Here is a 23,792-nt window from a genome sequence, read left to right as displayed (position 1 = left end):
AGAGAGAGAGAGAGGGGAGAGGAGACATACTGGATAAAGGCTACAACAAAAACCATGATGATAATGGAGTCGAGGTGGTGGAGGATGTCGGATTTACGAGAAAGGACTGTTGAAATTTGACAGAGGGCTCTCGTTAAAGGCTGGTCTCCATTTTCTTTTCTTTTTTTTAATTTTATTTTCATTTCATTGCGTTTGGACGGTTAAAGGCGAGCAGCAGAGGAAAGGGGAGCACCCCACGGATGCCTCGGAAGGTAAAAACGGGGTCCACCGCTGGCGCTACAGGCAGGCAAGACGCATCTGATCTCACGGATGGTAATAAAGGACATCCTGAAGAGAGCTTGATGGATGAGGATGACAAACAGCTTTAACCCTCCACCAGACGACTGTGAAATAAAGGGAAAAAATCCTGTTTTGATGGATTTTTGTTAATCATTTATGGTGTAGCCCTAAGGAAACGCGCCTTAGACAGCAATGTTGAATCACTGGTAAATTATTCATTAGAGGTATAGGTAGGCTTAGATTTTGTATTGCTTCAATGTAGCATTTTCCCCTTCATTCATTTTTACAATGTGTAGTCTTATGGGATCATATTCATATGTGCAGCTTGCATTTTTTTATCGTGTGGTTATGTAGGCCCGTTGAATAGCCTTTAACAGACACATAAGAAACAGCCAAAGCGGGAAATATTTCACATAGAGAGGGAGAGAAAGGAAAATCTGAGGTGTGTCGAGCTGTGTGGGATTTTTCTTTATATTTTTTTTTTGTAAGATTTAACTGAAGAGCAGGGCGAAGGTGTAAAAAGAGATTTATCTATCTATCAATATATATCTATATATATATATATATATATATATATATATATAGCCTATATCTATATATATATAAGAAGAAAGACAGAAAAAAAAACACCAAACATGTTGCCTTCCCAAGAAGCCTCCAAGATCTACCACGACAATTATATGCGCAACTCCCGGGCCATCGGGGTGCTGTGGGCCATCTTCACCATCTGCTTCGCCATCGTCAACGTGGTGGTGTTCATCCAGCCCTACTGGATCGGCGACAGCGTCAACACGCCGCAGTCCGGCTACTTCGGCCTCTTCTACTACTGCGTGGGCACCGGGCCGTCGCCCAGCCGGGAGATCAGTTGCGTGGGCAGCTTCTCCGACTTCAGCTCCATCCCGTCCGGAGCCTTCAAGGCGGCCACGGTGTTCGTGCTGCTGTCCATGGTGCTGATCCTCAGCTGCATCGCCTGCATGGCGCTCTTCTTCTTCTGCAACACCTCCACCGTTTACAAGACCTGCGCCTGGATGCAGCTGCTGTGCGGTGAGCACTGCTGTCATTTTATATATATATACACAAGATATATATCTATATGATCAAATCATAGAAGCGATTAAAAATCCATTCAAAGCTCAAAATGTAGTTCATTTTGCATCAGACATCTTTGTGTTGCTGCTGCATTTAACATCTAATCATTTATAAAACACATTTTCGTGAGCTTTCCCCCCTTTCAAGCCTCAAAGCTGCTGTTTAGAAATCAAAACCTATTGTGAGGTAATTAAATAATCAAACCCTGTGAGAAATGTAGAGAAAAAAAAATGCTTAGAGAGATGATCAAACATTGCACATTCAGGAGATTTTTTTTTGATGAAACATGTGACTTCTCTTAGGAATAAGGTGAAAGGTGTGTGTACAGCAGTTTTATTGTCTTTTGGTGCGCTGAAATCAATATGCTGTAGTCTTAAGGGTATATGGGCCCTGTCTTGTTGCAGCTAATTAGGAGTATTGGTACAGATTTTCCATTTGTGCAACAGCACAGCTGAGACAGAAGGGAGACGTTTCCACTGAAAGCAATGACAGAGCCACAGATGCTGATGTGAATGCCATTCATTCATCCTTTCATTTGTAGGCTACATAGGATGCGGTGTGGAGCAGAGTGATGCTGTTTGTATACGGTGCAGTGGAGATATGAGGGGCTTACTCGCTATTTTGAGAGATGATTTCAGGTCGATTGGATTACTGTTTTCAGGGAGGTGATGTTTTGTCTCCTGCTCTCCTGGGTAGATTATAGTTTATAGAAGTGATTGTGGACAAATGGTGGCATCCAAAACACATAGCAGGACACACTGAGTCATGGACCTTTCCAGGGATGTGGGAAAATCCAGGATATGCATATTTACAAATGGTTCAGTTTTGTGAAGATGCCAGAGCTTCAGAATAAAAAATTTAGGATGTTGTCATCACCGATTTGGCTTATGTGGAGATTAGATCACCACGTTAGCAAGACTTAACCTTGTTGCTAAAGGGCCCACAAATCAGAATCCGTCTCATACACACAACTCCAGCGAACCTCCTGTGTGTATCCGACTTCTTTATAAGCTGATCAATGTGATAAATGGGCCAGGCAGAATAGCGTGGGAGTCAGTTCTCTATACAGAAACAGTCAGCATACTGAATGAGAGGGAGGGAGGAAGACCAAGAGAGAGAAAGAGAGCGAGAGAGAGAGGAAGAGGAGGAGGGGGAGATCAGCACTTTTTTTCTTCTGTATTGTTCTTTTTCCTCATCCTCATCTGCCCACTCTGTCCTCTGTTCTGCCGAGTGTGTTGAAAGGGTTTGCTGCTCTACAATCAGCACGAATCAGACAGAACAGCAGAGGAAGAGATTTTGCTCTCTTTATAATATCTTCATGACTTAACAGGAATTGAATAGAGGTCTTCCTGCAAACCATTAATCAAAAAACAGCTGCATGAAGTGACAGCGGACGAAATATTCAAATTCTGCAGGAAAAGACCTGCATTTAATATCCTCTGTGCCACAGAGAGTTGTCCAATAAGTCTAGTGCATAAGCACATTTGAACATTTTTACTTTCACTTTTAAGAAACCTTTCAGAATCAGAATCATGTTTATTGCCATGTAATTGAAGAGGTTTCACATTACTAGGAATTTGCCTTAGTGATTAGTGCGTACATAAAACGTATAACAATTAACATGTCAAGGAAAGTGACAGCTGTTATTTGACTGATTCCTATCAGATTCCCAAATTACCCTGCAGTGTGAAATAGAGTGCCTTCAGGACTTGACACAACTTGTTTTCAGAGAATCATATTGCAGTATTAGCAGGAGTGGAACAGTCATAATCAATACCTAAACTATGCTTTTTGTAATCCTAACCAAGTGTTTTTAATCCCTGATCAAACAAAGTTAAAGCTAAAGAAAATCAGATAAGTTGTATGTAGGTACTTGATGAGAAAACAAACCCATGCTCTAAAGCTCTATTTTCCTTCACTGGTGAACCTGAGTATAATCCTGAAAAATCAGCCATGTCAGCACTGCCACCACATTGACCAATATTAGCTTGAACATAAAGAAATGGCCATGATAACAGACACTGAGTGTAGTGTTTTTTTGTTTCTAAGTAAGTAAGTTTGACTCTTAATGTGAGCAAAGTAGCTCCAAATCATTTGGCTTGGTTGGTCAGCACTGACTGAAATAACAGTAGCAGTCATTTTAACTCTCAAACATAATATACACCTGTGTTGACTAATTTGTAGGCACATGTCAGAGTTTGTGAAACTTCAGAGGGTTTTACTGTCCTTCCTTTGGAAGTGTGTGATGTGTGGTGAAGGTAAGTTGTCTAATAGGCCTGGCAGACAGCCTAATGCTCCTCACCATCTTGGAGATGAACGTTTAATCATCCACTCTGCCCTGCTGGGTGTAGCAGCAGGTCTCCTGGCATAGCACAGTGACAGAGTGTACCACAACAAATACAGTAAGGGCCAATTTGAACCATGGCTGGCCATGATGTAGGCCAAACGAACCAAAAGTCCTAATGAGGGAGCAGTGTGGGCCATGATCCTGTTGGTATGTGCCACAGAAAGCTAAACTACTATGTGGAAATTTTATCATCATCTGGACAGCAGTTTTTCAGGCCTCATGTCATGTCTGATCCTCCAGCTATGGGAAGGTTAATGGTACTTATTGGTTTAGTAGAGTTTGTACAAGAGATGATAGGAGAGAGTGGAACCCAGGCCAAAAACACTGGGATGCAGGACTCTTGGCAGTGCAGATTGACACAGTGTGTCTTGGCATCTATATGCTGAAAATAGGCCAAAGTTGTCCTCTATGTATACTGAACAGACCAAAAGTGAATAAGGTTAATGCACTTGAGAAGAACTTAAAGGTTCTTGTAACTCTCAGCACTACAGCCTGACTTTATGTAGCAATAATCCAAAATTGAGGTCAATACTGACCTGAAAAGCAGTGATTGTAGAACTGGCTGTGGAACAACAAAGCCACAAACCGAGGCCAAGAAACAGTCTGTAAAACAAAATACATCGCCAGCAGGGTTTAACATGCATGCCGCACTGCTCCTGTATTGCTGCTAGAAATCTAAGAAGAATTGATTACAAAACCCTGCAGTGCTGAAGCAGGGGCCTGTATCATGAAGCAGGATTACAGTACAGTGGCTCTTATCCTAGAGCTTAACTCAGTATCTCAATGATTCCTCACATGTACTGAATGTTAAAGAGTTAGTGTAGCTCTTCCACCTCTGCACAATGACTGAGGAGAGCAGTGCTCAATGAAAGATAACATCAGTACTACAGGATGTGGTACTCAAAAAGACTGGATCCAGAAAGTATATCCATTGAATACCTCAAAAGTCACACTGTTGAGGGTGTGGAATGTTTAAATGGAGGTACATTTTAAATGGTTGAACAGCATCTTAATAAATAACTTTGGCTACATGCATGTCCAGTGCTGGATCAGAGGAAGATTTAGGATCTTCAAAGTTAAGTGAGCCAGTTAGCCAAGGAAGAGCAAAGTCCCATTCAGAATGGAGGGGAGGTGGAGTGGATAAACATTTTCTGTGATCTCTGGTTTTAAACTTGACATAAGCACATGATTTCAATTGCAGAAGAATTAGCTTAACATGGCTGCATGGTGGGAAAAATACTCCAAGATTAAATGTAAAGTACTGGCCTGGGCATGTGATGATAAATAGGAAAATAAATCCAAACACAGGGTTTTGCAGCTCTTTCATTTTTTAAAAAAAGACAGGGATACAAATGGCTACCACTGAAAGAAGCAACAGTGTGACAATGGTTAAATGCAAGTTTTTTAGGAAGTTTAGGGCAATAATGAGGACGTCAGGGTGGAGACCCAACCAAAGATGCCTTAAAGTCTAAAAGTGGGTTAGGTTGGGGCCATTAGCGAACCAACAACTGCCTACTAATAGGTGACTTTTCTGTTCGTCTTTCCCTAGTTATGTCACACCTCGAGGAGAAAGTGAATAATGGGGTTATTTTACACCTAGAATCTAGACTAAGCAGCGTTTTTTTTTCTTCTCACAAGAGGGATAGGAGGAGGGCAAGATTTCCCAAAAGCACCTCAGGTCTTTGAGGAGCTCCACTGCTAACACCTATGCTTGGATTTAGATTAATTTGGCAGCAAATGCTCCTGGGAAAACTTTAGTTTTAATTCACCTTACATTTACAAAAATGGATTTAGTGCAAGGAGCAGAGATCATGAAGTCTCTTTCCTTATTTTTCTCCATTTCTAATCATTTTCTTCCATCCCTGCAGCAGAAATGAGGTAACACAGTACGGCTCAGAAACCACTGCAGCTTAAAGGGTCTTTTTCTGCCTCCTCTCTTCCATCAGCTCATGTCTTCGTCCCTCCTTCACGTCTGACCCTGTCTGTTGCAATATTAAACAGAACTAAGCAGGACATGGGCCATGTCACAGAGGAGGAGCTTTCCTGGGAGAAGCGACCTGTCAGTGACTGTCTGTGTGTGTGTGTGTGTAAAAGCCAGGAGGAAAAATATGGAACCAGTGTGTGAGTTGTAGAAAGAGAGTGTGAATGAAAATATTCTAGATGGAAAGAGAGTGTGTGCGTAACTGTGTATTTGTTTGTGATGAGGCCAGCATACAGTAAGAATTTACTGCAGTGTAAAACTAATGGATAATCCAAAAATGGGCAAGAGGTGAGACAGGTGGCATCATTTTTCAGTCAGAAGTAGCTGCTTGCGTTGAAACCACACTTTGTACAACAGATCCTGTGTGACTTTACTCTATGAAAGCAGGGAGGTGCAGGAGAGGCCATATTCTGAGCATACACACATTCACAGAATGGCCTTGTGGCTGTTCCCCATGCAGCTAGGTAGCTAGCTTCCCTTGGCAAAGCAGATGCTGGCAGGCAGGGACCTCTCAGGCTACTCTAGCTAACCAATCAGCAAAAATATAGCATTAGAAACATTAAAATTAGGCAACTAGATTTAGTTGTAAAAAGGTTAGGAAAGCTGCTAGAGCTTGTTTTCCATTACCTTTGATCAATTTCAAAAAGTGCCTAAAACTGTGTACAAATTACGGAAAACATTTTATTACTGTTTTTAAAAAAATATTTTAAAAACAGTAAGCACACGACAGCTGTCACACCTTTATACACAATGCGCCAAACAAGCATCATGTCTTGCTTGTTTTGGCACATGCAAAAGTCCTGGACTACCAAGGAATAGATTTTGAGCTGCTTCTAAGAGAATGTAACAATGAGCCAGCTGTTATAGTAAATGAACCAGAAGGAATCATGGAACCAGATATTGCCTTGGCTACACCAGAAGAAACCCAACAAGATGTAGCTAAAGCTATACCCCAAGACAGCAAAGATCAGTCTGTCTGCACAGGCATACCACAAGATCGCCCAGAACAAGAAAACTCTGGATGGTTTGAGCGTGTCATAACAAAAATTATGGACATCTTCCAATCTTACAATTGCAACTATAATTCCTTGAATTTCTCCATTTGAATTTTTATGGAGAATGTTAGTCTCTCCATAACGTACATTTCATGGACAGTTCTTAGCCAGTCTTCCTGAGTTGGGGCATCTGTCCTATTTCTCTGCATTCTCTAGGTTATATTTTTAAAGTATTTTCTGCCAGATTTTTAGAGTAATTTTTAATTCCTTTTATTGCTTTATTGTCATATCTCAGGCAAAATTTAGTCAAGAATGGTGGATCAACGTTAAAAAGCTATAGCTTGGGTTTTTGAATTTATTATTATTTTTGAATTTATTTATCTTGTAGCCTGAAAGCTGCCCAGATCTTTTCAGAGATGGCATTAGAATTAGTGGAGATGTTAAAGGCTGCAAAGGACACAAAGGATTTTGAAAGGCTGCCATTAGTCTTAACTCTTGCCTCTAGCCTTGAAGGTCTCAATGAGAGTATAGTGGTAACCAAACTTCACCAAAACCTTGTAGAGATAGGTCCATCTTAAATAGCATGTGCTTGCTCACAATGTGTGTGTGTGTGTGTGACAGTGGGTAAATGTGTACATGATGGTGTGAGAGTTGAATTTTTAATGAGAACGTTTTCTTTCTGTTCTTTGCAGCCAGTGTGTGTTTGTGTGTTTTTGGATTTGCTGCTCTAGTAAATGAGTAATGGCTGTGCATGTACGGGTATGTGTGTGTGTGTGTGCGTGCGCGCTATGCATATAGCTTCATGTATGGTAGACAAATGCGCCCACGTGGATGGGATTCCAGCTCGAGTTAAATAGATGCTGCAGTGGTCGAGTTATATATAGAAATACAGAGAGAAAAAGAGAGAGAGAGCGTTTTCCCGGGGGATATCCCTACCTCCCTCTCTCTGTCTCTCTCTCTCTCTCTCTCTCTGAGATTTCTGGTCGGCTTTTTCCAACCAAACGTATGTTTTAATTATCAGGCGCTCAATAAATAATCCCAAAGTCACTGGGGTGTTTCTAAAAATATCCTGACAACTGAATAATGGATTCTTTTGACCCCTCTCATCATTGTCACACAGTGTGTGTGTGTGTGCTCAAAACCATTGTTGTGAGGACATCATGTATGCTGTTCCTCTAAACATTAAAGGGCAATTTGCAGGTTAATGTTAGAATAAGTTGAGGTTAGCTGTGCTGGTTAAGTGGGTACATTTTGTCAGTGTCTTCACATAGGCTGTGTGTGTACATTTAGGTTTGTTTAAGATGATGATTGCAGCTGCTTTGCCCATGTGCTGTTTGTTTTTGTTACATGATTCTTGCAGGTTAAATTTGCAGACTTTTGATATTTTTAAACCGTATTATTAACTAAGCATGCCAATATTTGTTGTGTTGCTCTAGGGGAGCTGGAGGATGATTGACAGATTGCTTCTCTGGGAACTGATCCTGTCGGTGTGTCAATATTACAGTTTTTGCCTTTGCATATACTAAAAAGACAATTTACTTTGAAGCTCTTAGCTCTTGGCTAATGATAATGATTATCTCAATAACATTACCTCCAGTCAGTGTTGGTCAACAGTGTGTCTCAGTGGATAATGGCATTCATACGAAATCCTGATCTCGATAGTAAATAAATGATATTTTTATTTTATCCATGCAAGTTACAGCTAGCCAGGTAACCTTAGCTTGCTCAATAGCTATATATTCATTACTAGCAATATGCTATATAAGTGGATCTGATAGGTTACTAGGTGACTGGGGTCCAAAGCAAATGTGATTATTTTCTCTTAGTTACATGTGAATCGATACAACAAGGATGAATTTACCCACTAGCTGTTGTTCAGCATTGCTTTATAGCATTTACTAGAGTGTAGTTTCCATATTAGTCCTGGGTCAGTACATTTCTCTACTCCTAATTATCAATTAGATGAGTAACAGGAGGCTGCTCTCTGATTTCTCGGTATATCACAAAACTAGCATCTCAATAAAAAAAAAAATGCTTTGGCACGCAGTTGTGTGCAAGCCTCTGTATGGCTGCCAGTCCTCGTTCCAGATTCAAGACTGTGCCAACAATTCCTCCCCGGGCGGTGAAGGACACAGAGATGAGGGAGGAAATGATAGAAAAAGACCAAGCAGGGGTTTTACAGCAACATGATATCACATGTAATGTTTTAGGTAAGGCCAGAAATACAATAGTAGAATGTGTGCATTCATCATCACATTGCTGTGTGTAAATCCCACAAATACAACAAATAAATGAGAAATATATGAGCTTAAGCCCACAGAGAGAATTTACAGAAGGGAAAAGAATTGAAAGACAAAATAGAAGAGGGCTAAGGAAAAAAAAAAAACAAGGGAGGGAAAGCTCCATGCCAAGTGGGCCAGTGAACCCTGGTGGCAGCAGCATCTCATAAAGTGCCCCCTCAGCAATACACATGCACACACTCAAACACACACACACACACACACACACACACACAACAGACTTGATCTCAACCCCAATAAAAGCCCTGTGTATCAGCGAGGAGGCTGGCCATTATATAGATGGAGGACAACAGGCCAAGGTCTAGACACAGCAGCAGAGGGAAGGGTAGACCTCAGACAGCTTTATTGCATTATGGACAGGACATGGTGATCTCTTAATGCAATGTCATGTTTACACCTTTCCACTCTGCTGCTCCGTGTCAGACTTAAAACTGTAGAAGCTGCTTCCATAAGCAGGCCAAGAGTTTGAAGTATTTACATCAGAACATAGTGCACAGCCTTGTTGTTGGATTTTAGGCAGGTGGACATACTTATGCATTTCAATTGGTTATTATCATATAAGTTTTTAACACTGGACAAAGGAAGGATGTTGGGGGTAGTAGGGGTACATAGACTGCAATGGACTTTCACTGCATTCTAGTCCAGGGTTTGGTCCGCCCTGACACCGCAAGCTGCTTGTTTTTTAATTGCAGTTTTAATACAGCATTAAAACAGGTTAAGGGCTAAATAAAGATCATCCTAAAATACACAAATTCCTAACAATGAACACCTTTTACAAGGAAAGCGTCCCCATATGTGGTCACCATTTTCATTACTATCGCTGTGAGTCCACCCATGAACATGGGAACCAGAGAAATTACACACACACGATTTTTGAGGACTGAAATATCAACCTCATGTTACGTTTTCTCGGTGCTCTGCAGCAGGTCTGCTAGGTTGTAGGATTTGATAGGCCGTCATCCAGATAAAAACCATCTCAACAATGCAATGGGCACTGACAGAAGCACTGTCACTAATTCTTAGTATAAGTGGCCACAACAACATCTACACATCCATGTGCCTCAAAGATCTGTGAGAGCTACACCTTGCAGTAAGCTAAGTTTTGCATCTTCCTACTCCAAAAGCAGCACCTCGCCCTCTTAAATCCAAATAGTTTGCATCTATCGATCATTAAAATAAATAAGGCTCAGTATAAAAAAAGATGAAAATAATTGTATCCCTGTAATGTGCAGTCATTTGAGTCATATTGAGATGTAACATAATGGAGAAAACCCCTTTCTTTGTGTAATACGTAGCAGGATGACAGTAATGACCATGTGACATGGTCTTTCTCTGCTCTCTCCTCCTGCTTTTCTCCTCCATCTCCAAGTGAAGCATTTAAGTGGGCACCAGCAGACTAAAAATAACCCCCACCTTCCCACAACCCAAGAAAAGCCCTTTGAAGTTGTGGGGGTTTTTCCTGCTTCCTTCCTCGCCTCCTCTCTCTGAAGACGCTGCATTCTGAACTCGGAGGGTAGGAACTTCAAAAGCGGAGGGATCGAACAGAGAAGGAGGATGGGAAGCGAGCGAGGGCAGAGCTGAGGAATAAAAGGGGAAAAACAAGGAGAGGCGAACGGCTGCTGCTGCTGCTGCTCCTCTTCAATATGTCACCACCACCCCCATCATCGCTTTCTTTAATTTCCTTTCACCCTGCCAGCTGTTAGAGAGAGCAGATCAAACCAATGAAAATTACCAATGTAAAAACACACCACCTGGACATGAATGTCATCCAACTAGGTACAAATAATGTGAATCAATGTATTTATAGCACACTGAAGATATTTATAGACTCATTACATAACTTTGTCAGACTGTCTTATCTACGCGTCTACACAGATCCTTCTTTCATTCCAGCCAAACAGCCAAAATGATCACATAAGAGCTCCAGAAATACCATCAGTTTGCTATATATAGGTGTTTGTGAAGTATTTCTGATGAGAGCAGCTTCAGACTCCACACTACTCCCTCTGAGCAGCTTGACTCTTCACTGTGACGCCATCCAGCGCTGTGGCTTGTGGTCTGAACTGAGTTGTGCCAGGTTCAGCCAACGCGATATTTTAGTCTGATCAGATGTGCTGTACATTTCTGTTGTGACTCAGCTAAGACGTGACCACCGGCCCTTCCTTCTTAGCGAGGTGGCCCGGGGGTTAGTGGTGACAAAAGGCCAGGGGCCACTTTTGCAAAAACAAAAAAGCAATTGCAAATGCTTAAGTTCCACAGCCTTTCACACTTGTCACATGTATGGTGGCTTTATAGAAGCCTAACAAATTCCTGTATTTTGACCCAGGCTCAAGGGAAGAAGACTACAGAGAAAAGAGTAACATGTATTTACAAATTAATTAAAAGGTGCATGCAGATAACTTGTGGTGGACACACACATACAACAGGATGACAGACAGAGTGGGGCCTTTTTATACCCTTATCAGGTGACTGATGAGTCACGACTTGATCCCTGAATGCACCATGTGTGTTGTATGGTTTGGATGAAATAAAATGTATATTTATATATATCAAACTGCATCATTCTACATATTTAAATTAAAATAAACAAACAAATAAATTGCTAAATCAATACAGATTTGCACTAAGACATTATTGTAGTGAAAAAATGTATCTTACTATAAATGTGAAAAAGTTCTAAAAGCTGCTTGGTCTTTAGAGATTTAAATGGCACAAATGTCTCTTTTGTTAGACATTTGCTAAATATCAACAGGGCCTTCAGACAGGCAATGAATGGACAGGCTGTTTTGCAACCCAGGTCCAATTAGTGTTGCCCTGTATTAAGACCCAAGGTACATTAAGCTGTGTCTCAGCATAAGATTTCATTTCAGGCCAAAATATGATCCGATTATAAAAAAAAAGACATTAATTGATCTTAGGACAAACCACCACACATACAGTACTGTTCCAGAAAAACAAACAAGAGTTAATTACATTTACACCACAGGAAAATGACTACTTAATGAGTTGTCATAATGAGTTGAAGTGCTGTGCCCATCAGGATTCTTTCAGTGGCTTTAATGCCATGTTTCTAAAAAGCCCACACTCAATAATTTTGGACCGATATCCTGTCGGATGGGGAGACATTCATCAAAAATCCATAAAACCCGTTACCTGACACTCATTACCCAGTTAATGATTTTATCACCTCTCGTCCACGTTAATATCTTGCATGAAGGTCATAAAAGAAGCTAATAACATGATGATTTCCCATGATGATTACTTCCTATGCTCTTCTATTCTCTCATTAGTTACTGTATTATCGTCATTATATACTTTCTCATTACAGTCTCTCATTACACCCGCAATCAATTTGTCAGAGTAGCGGCCACATTTGGAGCACATATCGGCTTGAAAAAAAGACTCCTTGTGTTTACGTGTTTACACAGAGAGCTGGTGACTAATCTCATATCTTGCCTCATCTGTTGCAACGAGTTCACCACCCACCATTTTCTCATGATGGATGGCCAGAGCGTGAAAAACAGGGTCTTCAGAGGGAATTTCTAATGTGAGGGGGTTCCACTGTATGACTAATGCACCTCAATCTGATACACAGACAGTGTGCGGTAACTTTATTGAAACCAGCTAAATTATATTTTTGTTCCAAATTACTTAACAAATGGTTACGTTGTATCCTAATGGCCCTTTCAGAATCACTTTTTTTCACAAAATTTTAGGGTGACTACAAAAGTAATGGCCTCTATGAAAAAGCCCGTATGCAAAGTCTGACAGCCAAAAATCAAATCAAAATATTTTAAAAACCTCTGTGTGGACAGCAAAGATGACTCCACACTTGCTGATGGCTTTTGGAGCTCCTGTATTTTTGCAGAATGCGTGTTATCCTCTGTTTTATATTTCAGTCAGTCATCTGTGTGTTACTGTACGCCTCATTCCACACAGCAGCTACAGTGTTTGAATGATGTTAAACATCCTTCTGCACACACATTTAAAATATTCACAATTGCACACCAATTGAGCTCCAGACATTGACTCTTTTGAACATTTATTGGACTGAAGCGTAATAATCACCGACTCAGCCAAATCTGTCTGACTTTTCATGTGTATCACAAGTGATGTTGCCCGTGGAAAAGACATGTCTGGTCTGGAATAAAGATTCAGTGTGGCGTCTGCCATGTATGTTCCCATCTCCCAGTGGAGCCCACTGCTTTACTTACAGCCCCTCCGGCACAAGCTGACTGCTATTTAAACAGTGCTGGTGAGCAAGGAATATGGCAAAATCAGCTCCCTAGTGATGCCCACATTGATGAATGAGCAGAGGTGTAAAGTATAGATTACCATTTTTGTTGTAGTGTTGAAATTGCATGTATACATTTCCCTGGAGGGCTTTGTGGTATGTGTCTGTGTGTGTGTGTTGCATGCACTTGCCTTTGTTTCTGTTAAATTAATAAAGAAATGTGTCAAAGATGCTAACACACCACACACAAACACTTTGAGAGATGTTAATAAAAGTTTTGTCTTTAAAAAAAATAAATATTAATAATTACTAAAGGAATCACCAAACACTATACTTAGCAACCACAGTATCACAGGTGTGACTGTGTGGCACTTTAACTGGATGAAACAACACCACACTGTGCAATCGCTGACCAAAGCAGGTATGTTTATCATATCAATCTAAAATAATCACACTATAAATGTACAATTTACTGTCCAAGTTTCCTCATAAGTTGAGTTCAATACCAATCTCCCAATTGGCCTACACCATAGTAACATTAATACTGATGCAGCCTTTGATCAGCCAGTCAGACACTACTCAGTGATGGGGTTATTATTTCATTGTGTTGAGATTCATGTTGCTTAATTCATATATTTTATTACAGAGAAAGTTGACCCCAGGGAGGGGCCTCGCTCTGTGTTCCCACATTCCAAAGCATGCATGTTAGGTTTATATGTGACCGTGGGGGAAATAAAAATGTTCTAATCTGGGCTGCCTAAATGGATGATCTGTTTGCTGCGACAGCATCATTAACCTGACACAGTATTCAAGCGCTTCGCTTTGACTATTTATCTTTGAATCCAGGTAATGGGATTCAGCAATAGAGAAAGCTAAAACATTTCAAAAGAATGATACCACACTTGCTAACCTTGCTGATGCCTCTCCTCCTCTGTGTCTCCTACAGGAGTGTGCCTGGTGCTGGGTTGCATGATCTTCCCTGACGGATGGGACGCCGAGGTGATCCGGGACATGTGCGGAGAGCAGACAGGAAAATACTCCTTAGGCGATTGCTCTGTACGCTGGGCCTACATGCTGGCAATCATGGGGATCCTGGACGCCCTTATCCTCTCCTTCCTGGCCTTTGTCCTGGGCAACCGGCAGACGGACTTCTATCTCGATGATCTGCAGACAGACAACAAAGGTAAAAAAAAACAACAAAATCTGATTTATATTTATTGATTCTTACAGAAAATTGGTTTTCTAGTCTCTATGTTGGACTCATTAATGAACTATGTAGTCTGCATCCTCCCTGGAAAGCCGATCTAGTTTATTAGTTAGCTAGTTTAACATATCTGAGCAAAACACACATGTTCTTTATACCCTCCTAACTGTGAACCTGCATAAAGTAACTCTGTGCTGATGAAGGTGATTTGGAGTCCAACTCCCTGCAGCTCTCATTTTTTTAGGCCTGAGCTGTGAGGCCATTAACACCAACAAGATTTGCACAGTTGAAAAATGAATACACTCCAACCTGACCTCAGTATCTCCAGCCAAATTGCTTTCAGTGCTAAATTCATGAGTGGGAGAGAGTCCTCCAGAGGATTTCTGACAGTTTGCATGATGTTGCATCAGGACAGTTGAATCGCATTGTTTCAGCTGTATGAAAGGAGAGCAAGAAGAGGAATGGAATGGCAGAAGAAGGCGGTGGAGGGGCAAGAATACAAAATGTAACACTCAACAATAAAAAGTCTCCTTATATAAGGATTATGTGTTTGATCTGACTTCATGAAACCAACAGCACAAAAACAGAAAAAGCGATGGAGAAAAGGAGGCAGAAAGTAAAAGATGTGTGACATAAGGCATAGTAGACTGAAAGCGTGAGAGATTTACAGACAGATAGAGTAAAGAAGAGAGGAGGAGGGAAAGGAAGAGAGACATAAGATGTCTTGGTTCTCCGACGGTCTTTCTCCATGACGGTTTCCATGGTAACTGGAGATCTTCCAGAGCGTGGGCGTGTCTTTCTGTTCTTATCTGATTAACCTCACTGACAGTCTCAGTGATTTTACACATTACGGCTGCTAATGCTTCATCAGCTGTGTGGAGTTTATATTTTAGTTCCTTCATAAAGAACAAATGCCCCTTTAGCTTAGCAGAAGGACTGTCTCTGATGCCCATGTGCAGTGAGAAAGCCTGCATCAGTTTAAAAAGAAACGATACATACACTATAAAAAAAAAGTTCAAATATTGATTCCAACTCTTAAGCCAAAGAAACTTATTGTTTCAACATAAATATATCCTTTTTTACTTTCACTATTTAAAATCAATCTTTTACCTTTAAGTTGATTAAAGGTTGAATGCATGGAGTTAAAAGTATCTAGAGGTACTGCTAGATTGTCCACATACCCCCGTCAAAGGTTCTAAAATTGAAAAAGTTGGGTATGCTGCTAGAGCTAACTGTAAGTAGCTGCTGTGATGGTACAAAGCAAATGTAAAACAATGGCTTTTAAATATCCACGTGATTCAAGGCAGGCAGATAACTGTGATAGATATGAATATATAGAACCAGGGTGCTGACTCACACAGAGAATCTAACCCTTCAAACAATACTGCAAACCATGAGGAAGGCAGGTCTGTTCATGCACTGACACTTCCTGTACCCTTTTTATGTAAGACTCTTCAGTCACAGGGTCATACAGAGGAACAGTGCAGCTGAGTTTACAGCAGTACAGCAACAGAGGGAATGACAAGATAAGCTATAAAACCCAAGCAGTTGTAAAAACAAAATGACAAGCTACAAGGAGACCAAGCCTAGATTTAAATTGTCATATATAAAAATTAGGCAATTTTGTTCACAAGAAACGTTGACCTAAATGATTAAGTCACACTTACATGAGCATGGTCATGTTTTGCACTAATATGCACTTTTCTCTGTCTCACTGTGTGTATGCCAACACAACCTTTCTTTTCTGTCCTTGCAGATTTTGCTGTGTCAAGGGTAAGGATATATATATTTTATGTATTTATGTATGTAACATGTGTTAGAGACTTGCACCTAAAATGTGTGGTGTTTTAAGTTACCGTAATGTGCAGATGATGCTGTTTCCTTTATAGTGTAACAGTCAAATTAACTTTGGATTTCTATGATCAGTGCAGTGACGCCTTCCTTCATTTGTCTTCAGATTGAGGTTCGGGACAGAAGAGAACCACGGTACGGAGTGCAGCGTCTTCACTGAGGGCGGCAATGGCGCTGGGCCACTTCTGTCTTTTTCCTCTCTTTACCTTTTCTCCCCTCTTCTTCTTCTTCTCTCCAATGATCAGGATATCACCCAATCTCAATGCAGACACCAAGTGTACAGGATTCTGTAAGATAAAAAACCCAACAAAACATACTGGGATAAACTATATTTTGAAAAAAAAAAAAAACCACAAGGTTGTACAGTGCATTTAACACTCGACTTTCTCAAAGAATACCTTTATGATAAAAAAAAGATTTACTGTATTTAAAATCTTGATTTATGTGAGAAATCCAATCCTTATGATGAAGAACCATAATGTCCATCTTTGATTTTACAATAATTTCTTGCTATTTTACCCACATTTTGTGTGTTGTGCACATTCATAGCTTCAGAGAGACTATTATCGATACTCTTTGTAAAGTGACTCGCAATACAGCAGCAGTCCATTCTTAAACATGCTTCAGCAGGGACTTGTATGGCTCTTCATCTAAGGACTTTCAAAATGTGAGGAATTTAAAGGAGTACCCCATTGCAGCTTTACAGAACCTAACATCTCTGGGAGATTCTCTACTGTACATACTGAACTATGTAAATAACATTACTGCTGACAGAAACAGCTGACAACAAAACCTCATCTGACTGTAATGCATTTGCGTATAGTATTTTTACCCTTGGTTTTAGTGTTCCCTGCCCTGGGAGAGCATTCGAGTATGAGCAAATTCATCGTGTTTCTAAACTCCTCACTACTGATTTGGTGGGATTACACAGATGGGAATAAAGTGTATATCTTAGCTGGATATTCCACAGAGATGCAGAACACTGTCAATCAAATTGATTGTGTGCAAACACAATTTTTTTGACACAGAAACGGAGACACTTTTCCCCGAATTGACATGGCCTGAAAAGAAGCCCCTCAGTGTAGTATTTCACCCCTCGGTGCGATGTAAATTATAAAACTCAACTGTTGAGTCAGCGTTAGATACTTTGCTATCTGTTTGTTTGATTTTTGTCCGAGTTAACTCCTTTTGTAATATCTCGCAAATCTCCTTCTCCTCCAGTGTGCAGTTTACTCCAACTTATGGTTCCAGCATACAGTAATCAGTTTACTCTACAGATGTCTTAAGACTGTGTGAATATGGCTGTAGGAGTCGGCCCCAAGTGCTGCATTGTCTTAAGGTGATGTCACTTATTTGCCTCTTTAAATAAGCAACGCCACTTGCAGTAGTCATAGGAATCATAGGTGGGACATAATCACAGCAAAAGAGAACACAGAACTGAATATAAAAGCCTTTAAAGAGTAAATGATTTAAAGTATCGCCTCTCTGGCAGAGGTAAAATGTAGTTTTATGTGGTGTCCTGCCATTTAAACCCATTTTTGTTCAAGACCCCCCCCCCCCCAATAAATTAGCCTAAAAGTAGCCACACTGAAATAAACTGTATAGAAACCTATTGCACTCAAAGTGAAAATGGAGACCTTAATTTGTAATTAACACCTACTACATCCTGGTAACGCGAAACTCTCAACGAAGTTATGTAGTTAAATTTTATATTTAACTGTGAATAAGGCAATATAATGCTCTATTTTAAAATTTTAATGTGACATTTTCCACAATACCTGAAAAACACAGGTACTCAAGTTCATTACATAACATCTAAAGCCTTTTCCCCCTTTTGTGAATACGTAGTATTGGGCTTCATGCAAGAACATTGTTAAAATACAGAAGTTGCCACTTCCAGCGATATAACCTCATCTGCATATATTTGATTTTCTTCCTCCTAACCCATTTGATGTTTATGGTGTATATTTAATACAGTATTTACGGTAAAAGACAACATTCAATTTAATTTAGTAAATGAAACTTTTACCAGTTCGCTCTAAAGGGCACATTACATTACATGACTGGGCATTCTCAATCTATGCGACAGTAGCACCTTTAGCTGCCATCTCTGCATGCATGCAATTTCTGTGTCCATTGATTCAATATGTTATCAAACATGGAAAAATATGTGAGGGGATTTCTTCATAGCTAATCATCTAATTACCTAATTGAACCACTAAAAACACTTTCCATGGTATAGCGGCATGCTACATTTGTTTAAAATTTAAAGCCAGAATACACTTATCTTATTTAAATGATTCTTGCGTGAGGCCCAACCGTACTAAAATAATCCCAATATTTAACAGTAATTGAACTAAAAAAGCAGTGGCGGCTGGTGGTGAAAATGATGGGTGGGCTAACAAATAAAGTATAGCCATAGAATAGCTAGTTAAAGTAAAATCAACATTTTCAAATACTCATAAATATATATATCACGTTCTCACACACACACACACACAGTTTGACAAATGGTAGAATAACTGGATGACATGCATGACGATGGATCTGAACTCTTATCATGTAGCTACACTGGACCCTGAATACAACAATGAACAACAGCACAGCTGGCACAGAGGCCAGACAGCATGGCTGTTAAACAGTTTGTAAGCTGGGGCCTACCTTATTTGAAAAGAAGCTCACTCCGACGGCCTTTCTGGGAGGCAAAGACGTTAATGTCCATGTCATTAAAGTCTGGTGTTCTGATAACCTCCCGCTCGATAGAGAGCACAGCCAGGGCGTTTAGTCTGTCCTGGCCCATTTTACTTCGTAGAAAACTTAACTAATAGGACATTGAAGAAAATGTATTATTAAGATGATCCACCTCGATCATGTTAGCGTTCTTCTTCTTCTTCTTCTTCTTCTTCTTCTTCTTCTTCTTCTTCTTCCTTGTTTTCTTCTTCTTCGGTGTTGGGGTGAATGAAATCAGCCCAAATGACAAGTAAATCAAAGGGGGCGTGAAACGACGCCTGTCAATCATTTATCCGCTGCTGATTGGTCAGAACCGATCAGCCTGCGCGCTAAATGATGTTAGACCAAATGGTCAGTAAAGTGCGAGGGCGGGACATGATACCCGTCAATCATTTACACCCGGAAAATAAGTAAGAGCAGATTTGATGCATAAAATTAGACCATTTTGAGATATCCTGTTATTCTTTTAACTATTTGGTGCTGTTTTCACTTTACCATTTAGTTTTAGTGAAACCTAAACTTATAACAATCTTTTGTATGTTATTTTAGACAATGATTTTCTCATCTTTTTTGCATAACATAGGAAGGGCTTAGCCCCACTAGCCTATTTATACCAGCCGTCACTGTATAAAAGCATAAACCTGGTTTGAAATGCACATTCAAAACCTCACTGTCCTGAGCTCAAATGCCAAAAAAAAGATGATCCATGTAGCCTTGTTGCTGTGACATGCCACCAACACCCCAAATATTGACCCTCAATGTCATCTGATGTAGCAGTTGGTGCAGCGTTGGTTGTTATCCACGCTGACGCCTTTATGAGTCCTGACCCTTCTGGTAGACCACCATGAGACCTAAACAGGTCTTGTGGGGCACCTTCCAATTGCTACACTGGCAACATAAAAGGTATATTTTCATATTTTGAAGCAGCCCAGAGGTGACTGGCTGGCACAGATAATATAATCTGTGAAAACCTGCAGCTTTCCAGATTTCATTAGTTTCAGCTACTTTGATCATAAAACAACAGTCCAGCAGTAGGATTCTAATGTGACAAGCTGCAGTCGTGCCGCACGACAAAACCCACTGCTGTAATCCAGAGCACGGTGGGGCTCCTGTCTGTCTTAAAGCAGCACTTCAGGCTAACACACTGTAACCGAACCTCCTAAAGCCTGGGTCATGTCATGGAATAAAATTAGCTGTGCACACGCTTATTAGATTCATTTTCAAGATAACAGAAAGGCACGTTCTCACTGAATCCATTTCACAGAGTAATTCACCCATAACAAGGTGATCCACAATTTGGAAAAATATAGTACAGCTGAGTGAGGGACTCATTATATTAACATATTTAAGTGTAATCCATGTTACACTCTGTCAGGGATGCCCTGTTAACACATCCATCGCAGAATAGTTAAAGAATTAACACTGAAAATCAGACACCATCATTCCTGCGTCAAGACCTTGAGTTGGCAGAAGGGGTGATTGATACGTTTTTGGCCTTAGGTAGAAGGAGGTACATTATTCTGCTTTCATTACACTTCAGCTCTTGAACATTTCAAGTCGACGCTGAGAAAATGGATGACATCAGCTGTGCAGTCATCCATGAATGTGGACTTAAACATCCACTGGATACTATTTCTGTGTCACCAGTGTGCAATGAATCGTGGGATACGCTGGCTTGTACACGATCCACTTTAATTCAGCCTTTGCTACCAGGGACTGGAGGGATGCATTTCCTGGCCCTGTTTGAAGGCGCCTTCAAACTGGGACACCCTTTTATCGCATCCTTCAGAGCCACAAACTTATCAATCACCTCATGTTGGACAATACGTCTAATATCAATTAGCACAGTAACCTTGTCATAGGTGGGTTACTGGTGCATCCCTACACCCGGTATAACGAGCAGATAGCTAGATGTGCAGTGTGGTTTTTTTTAGAATGGTAGCTAGCTAACTCTCAGGAAGCTGTGTACACAGCACTGTATTAAAGGCTCATTATGGAAATGGAACAACACACAAACACATCAAGTCACACATGTGAGCATGACTTTTCACGGTGTGGTCGCTGTTTTTGGCTCCGTGGCGTCTCTTCTTAGTGAAGTTTAGGACACAACAGTGCTACTCTGGTTTTCCAACTGGGCCTTTAAGACTATATGAAAACAGCCCTCATGCTGAATCTAATGATGCTGTCCATGCAGGCTCTGCACAGACCCCTTGGCCTACATACATCAACATTGTTAGAGTAGGAGTGCTGGGCCCCTCATTCAAGAGAATTTCTTTTAACCTTGAAGTAACTGTGCAGGCATTAAAAAAAAAAAGAAAGAAATAATTGAAACAGACCTCATTCATTTGATATAGCAAGGCATATGTTATTGCTTTTTACAAGATCATTTGAGAAAATCAGTACACTTTTTTATATCAAAAGTTTGCATAAAGCAGGCGTTAACGTCTATTACACGGTGTACATTGTAATTTAGACATCTATAGCGTGCATCTTTCATTTGGGAATACTTTCACGGGCCCAGGACGTATTTTACAACAAATCTACACAAAGACAATAAAGAAAAGAAAAAAAAAAAAGAAAAGAAAAGAAAAGAAAAAGCCCTGAGGCCTCAGTGGTTGCGTCAGGCTTCCAAGCGTCATTACCTGTGTGATCATTGGTCTCCTCTCCGGGTACTCTGTTCCTGAGGACTTGATGATGAACTGAAAAAATGAAAAATACCTTAACAAGGAACTGTACCTTAACCCTGATGAGCACATATTTGTACCACTCCAGGTGCCTCTAAGAACTCTTGATTTAATTCAGATGTGGTGCAGAACCAGCAAAACTAGTAGTGACACTGTAGTTTTTTTCTACTAAAGACTACATATGAGGACTGAGCTCTGATGCTAGATGGGTTTTTACTGCAGATTTGAGGTCAATTCAGTTTCAAGTCAAAGGATTGAAACTAAAACCGTGAAGGTTCTTTAACATTTTTGAAATGAAGAACCTGTTTGCGATTGGACTCCAAAGCTGAATTCACCTCAGTCTTAAGTTACATGATACATAAAAAAAAGGAATGAAGAGCTGTTAAAAGAGTCAATGAGAAGTCATTTTCCAATCTCTAGCTGCAAACACTGTTTGTGGATAATGTAAATGTCAATGAGTTCATCATCTTTTTATCATGCAATATCATGTATAAAGACATAATGTTTGGGGTGGGGATGGGTCGGGGGTCAAAGGTAAATAACGTCCAGTGACTTATGTTATGAAAATAGTTGACTTTCTGTTGACTCCTGAAATGCAGATGTTGCCAAAATACCATCAACTATCATGTGTTACCATGAAGAAAAAAAGAAAAAAAAAAAAGAAAATCATTTTTGGTTTTGTATAAGAAAAGAATGATATACTGATATTTGTCAAGTACTTCTGATGAGATCTTTGTTTTACGTGTTAAACTACAGACTCTTTTCCTTTTTTTTTGTCATGGTTTACTTTCTATGTGTTTCGGTATGATGTATGACGATTGTTGTTTGGTCACATCAGACTTAAACATCTCCTATTCGGTTTCGACTCACTAATGGATGACTGCTTGTTGAAATCTCAACACCCAAAAAATGTATGTTTATTATTATGTTGCTTGATCGTGGACAAGTTGACAGACTCTGACAGAGGCTTGTTGCTTTTCATGGATTGATGATGACATGCTGATTTTGAGTTAAAAAAATTATAACGTCTAATTAATTACTATTTGTGAATAGTATTCCGACTCACCATGATGACAATTTCTGTTATGGAAACACATTTTGAGAAGGTCGAATAAAGATATTTTACATTCAAAAACATTTATTCTGACTGAATTTATCTCCTCTACGATCCTGTGGGGTTAAACCCCTGAAGCCTGAACCCATCACTGTGCATAAAGTTGTGGCTAAAAAACTATTTATGTAATTAACAGCCAAGCCAGAGCACCCAGTTCTGCTGTAGTGCTGAGGGTGAGTCACACAACCAAAAATACCACTCAGGGTGACTGCACACAGATGCGCACTAAGAGGGTGGCACATCCTGAGACCGCCTGTGACTGGAGAACCCGCAGCCTGTCACAGTTATTACGTGTAATTTATGGCGGGTTTCTCCTCTGTGTGGTCTGCTTTTAACAGCTACCGCACTGGTCAACCCGCAGTGTTATTTATTGAACTCTTTGTGTTGTATCTGTAATGAGTGTGAGATGCCACACGGTTGGCTACACTGCAAGACCAATGATCTACTTTTAGAAAGCGCCGCTATGTAGCTTCAGAACTGCAGCTTTTAGCAAGATGCACCCTATTGGTGATAAAAAATAAAAAAACAAACATGTTGTATAGTTTCAGGCTCATTGTGGTACATGAGAGACATCTACTATCTACGTGAGGATGGAGCTATCCCTGCTGGATGCATGTTAATATTGATATTTTTTACTAGCCTATATAAAAATACCCTTTTTTAAATACACTACAGTCCACCGATTACTCACTCAAAGAATACAAAGAATGAAATATGCAGACACCAAGGCAGGGAGAAAGGCTGATGGTAAAGGAACACAGGCTTGCAGGCTGTCGGGCTTGTCGCCCAAAATTAGGCTAGCTTCTGGGCATTTGAGTCCTGGGAGCAGGCAACAGAGATAGAGTGTGGAGGAGGACACTGACCTCTAGGGCAGAAGATTAAGGGATGACCCGATAAAAGACAGGGGACAGGAGCTTAATTCAGATCGCCATGAAAGATGTAGCACAGAATTAAGAGAGATTTGAATGCTAAACAGCTACATTC

At 40.3% G+C, this 23,792-nt stretch overlaps 1 protein-coding gene across 1 annotated transcript; it reads left to right on the top strand.

Moving 5' to 3' along the window:
• Nucleotides 1-914: 914 nt before the first annotated feature.
• lhfpl4a (LHFPL tetraspan subfamily member 4a) lies at nucleotides 915-16,520 on the top strand. The gene is made up of 4 exons (XM_028410155.1): nucleotides 915-1,323; nucleotides 14,172-14,408; nucleotides 16,186-16,202; nucleotides 16,387-16,520. The coding sequence occupies exons 1-4, from the start codon at nucleotides 915-917 to the stop codon at nucleotides 16,438-16,440; spliced, it is 717 nt and encodes a 238-aa protein (XP_028265956.1). The 3' UTR covers nucleotides 16,441-16,520.
• The last annotated feature ends 7,272 nt before the right edge of the window (nucleotides 16,521-23,792 follow it).

This window comes from Parambassis ranga, chromosome 7 (genome assembly GCF_900634625.1).
Source record: "Parambassis ranga chromosome 7, fParRan2.1, whole genome shotgun sequence".
Classification (NCBI taxonomy): Eukaryota; Metazoa; Chordata; class Actinopteri; family Ambassidae; genus Parambassis; species Parambassis ranga.
Note: the sequence above shows the minus strand (reverse complement) of the source record. Positions and strands in the feature narration are given on the sequence as shown.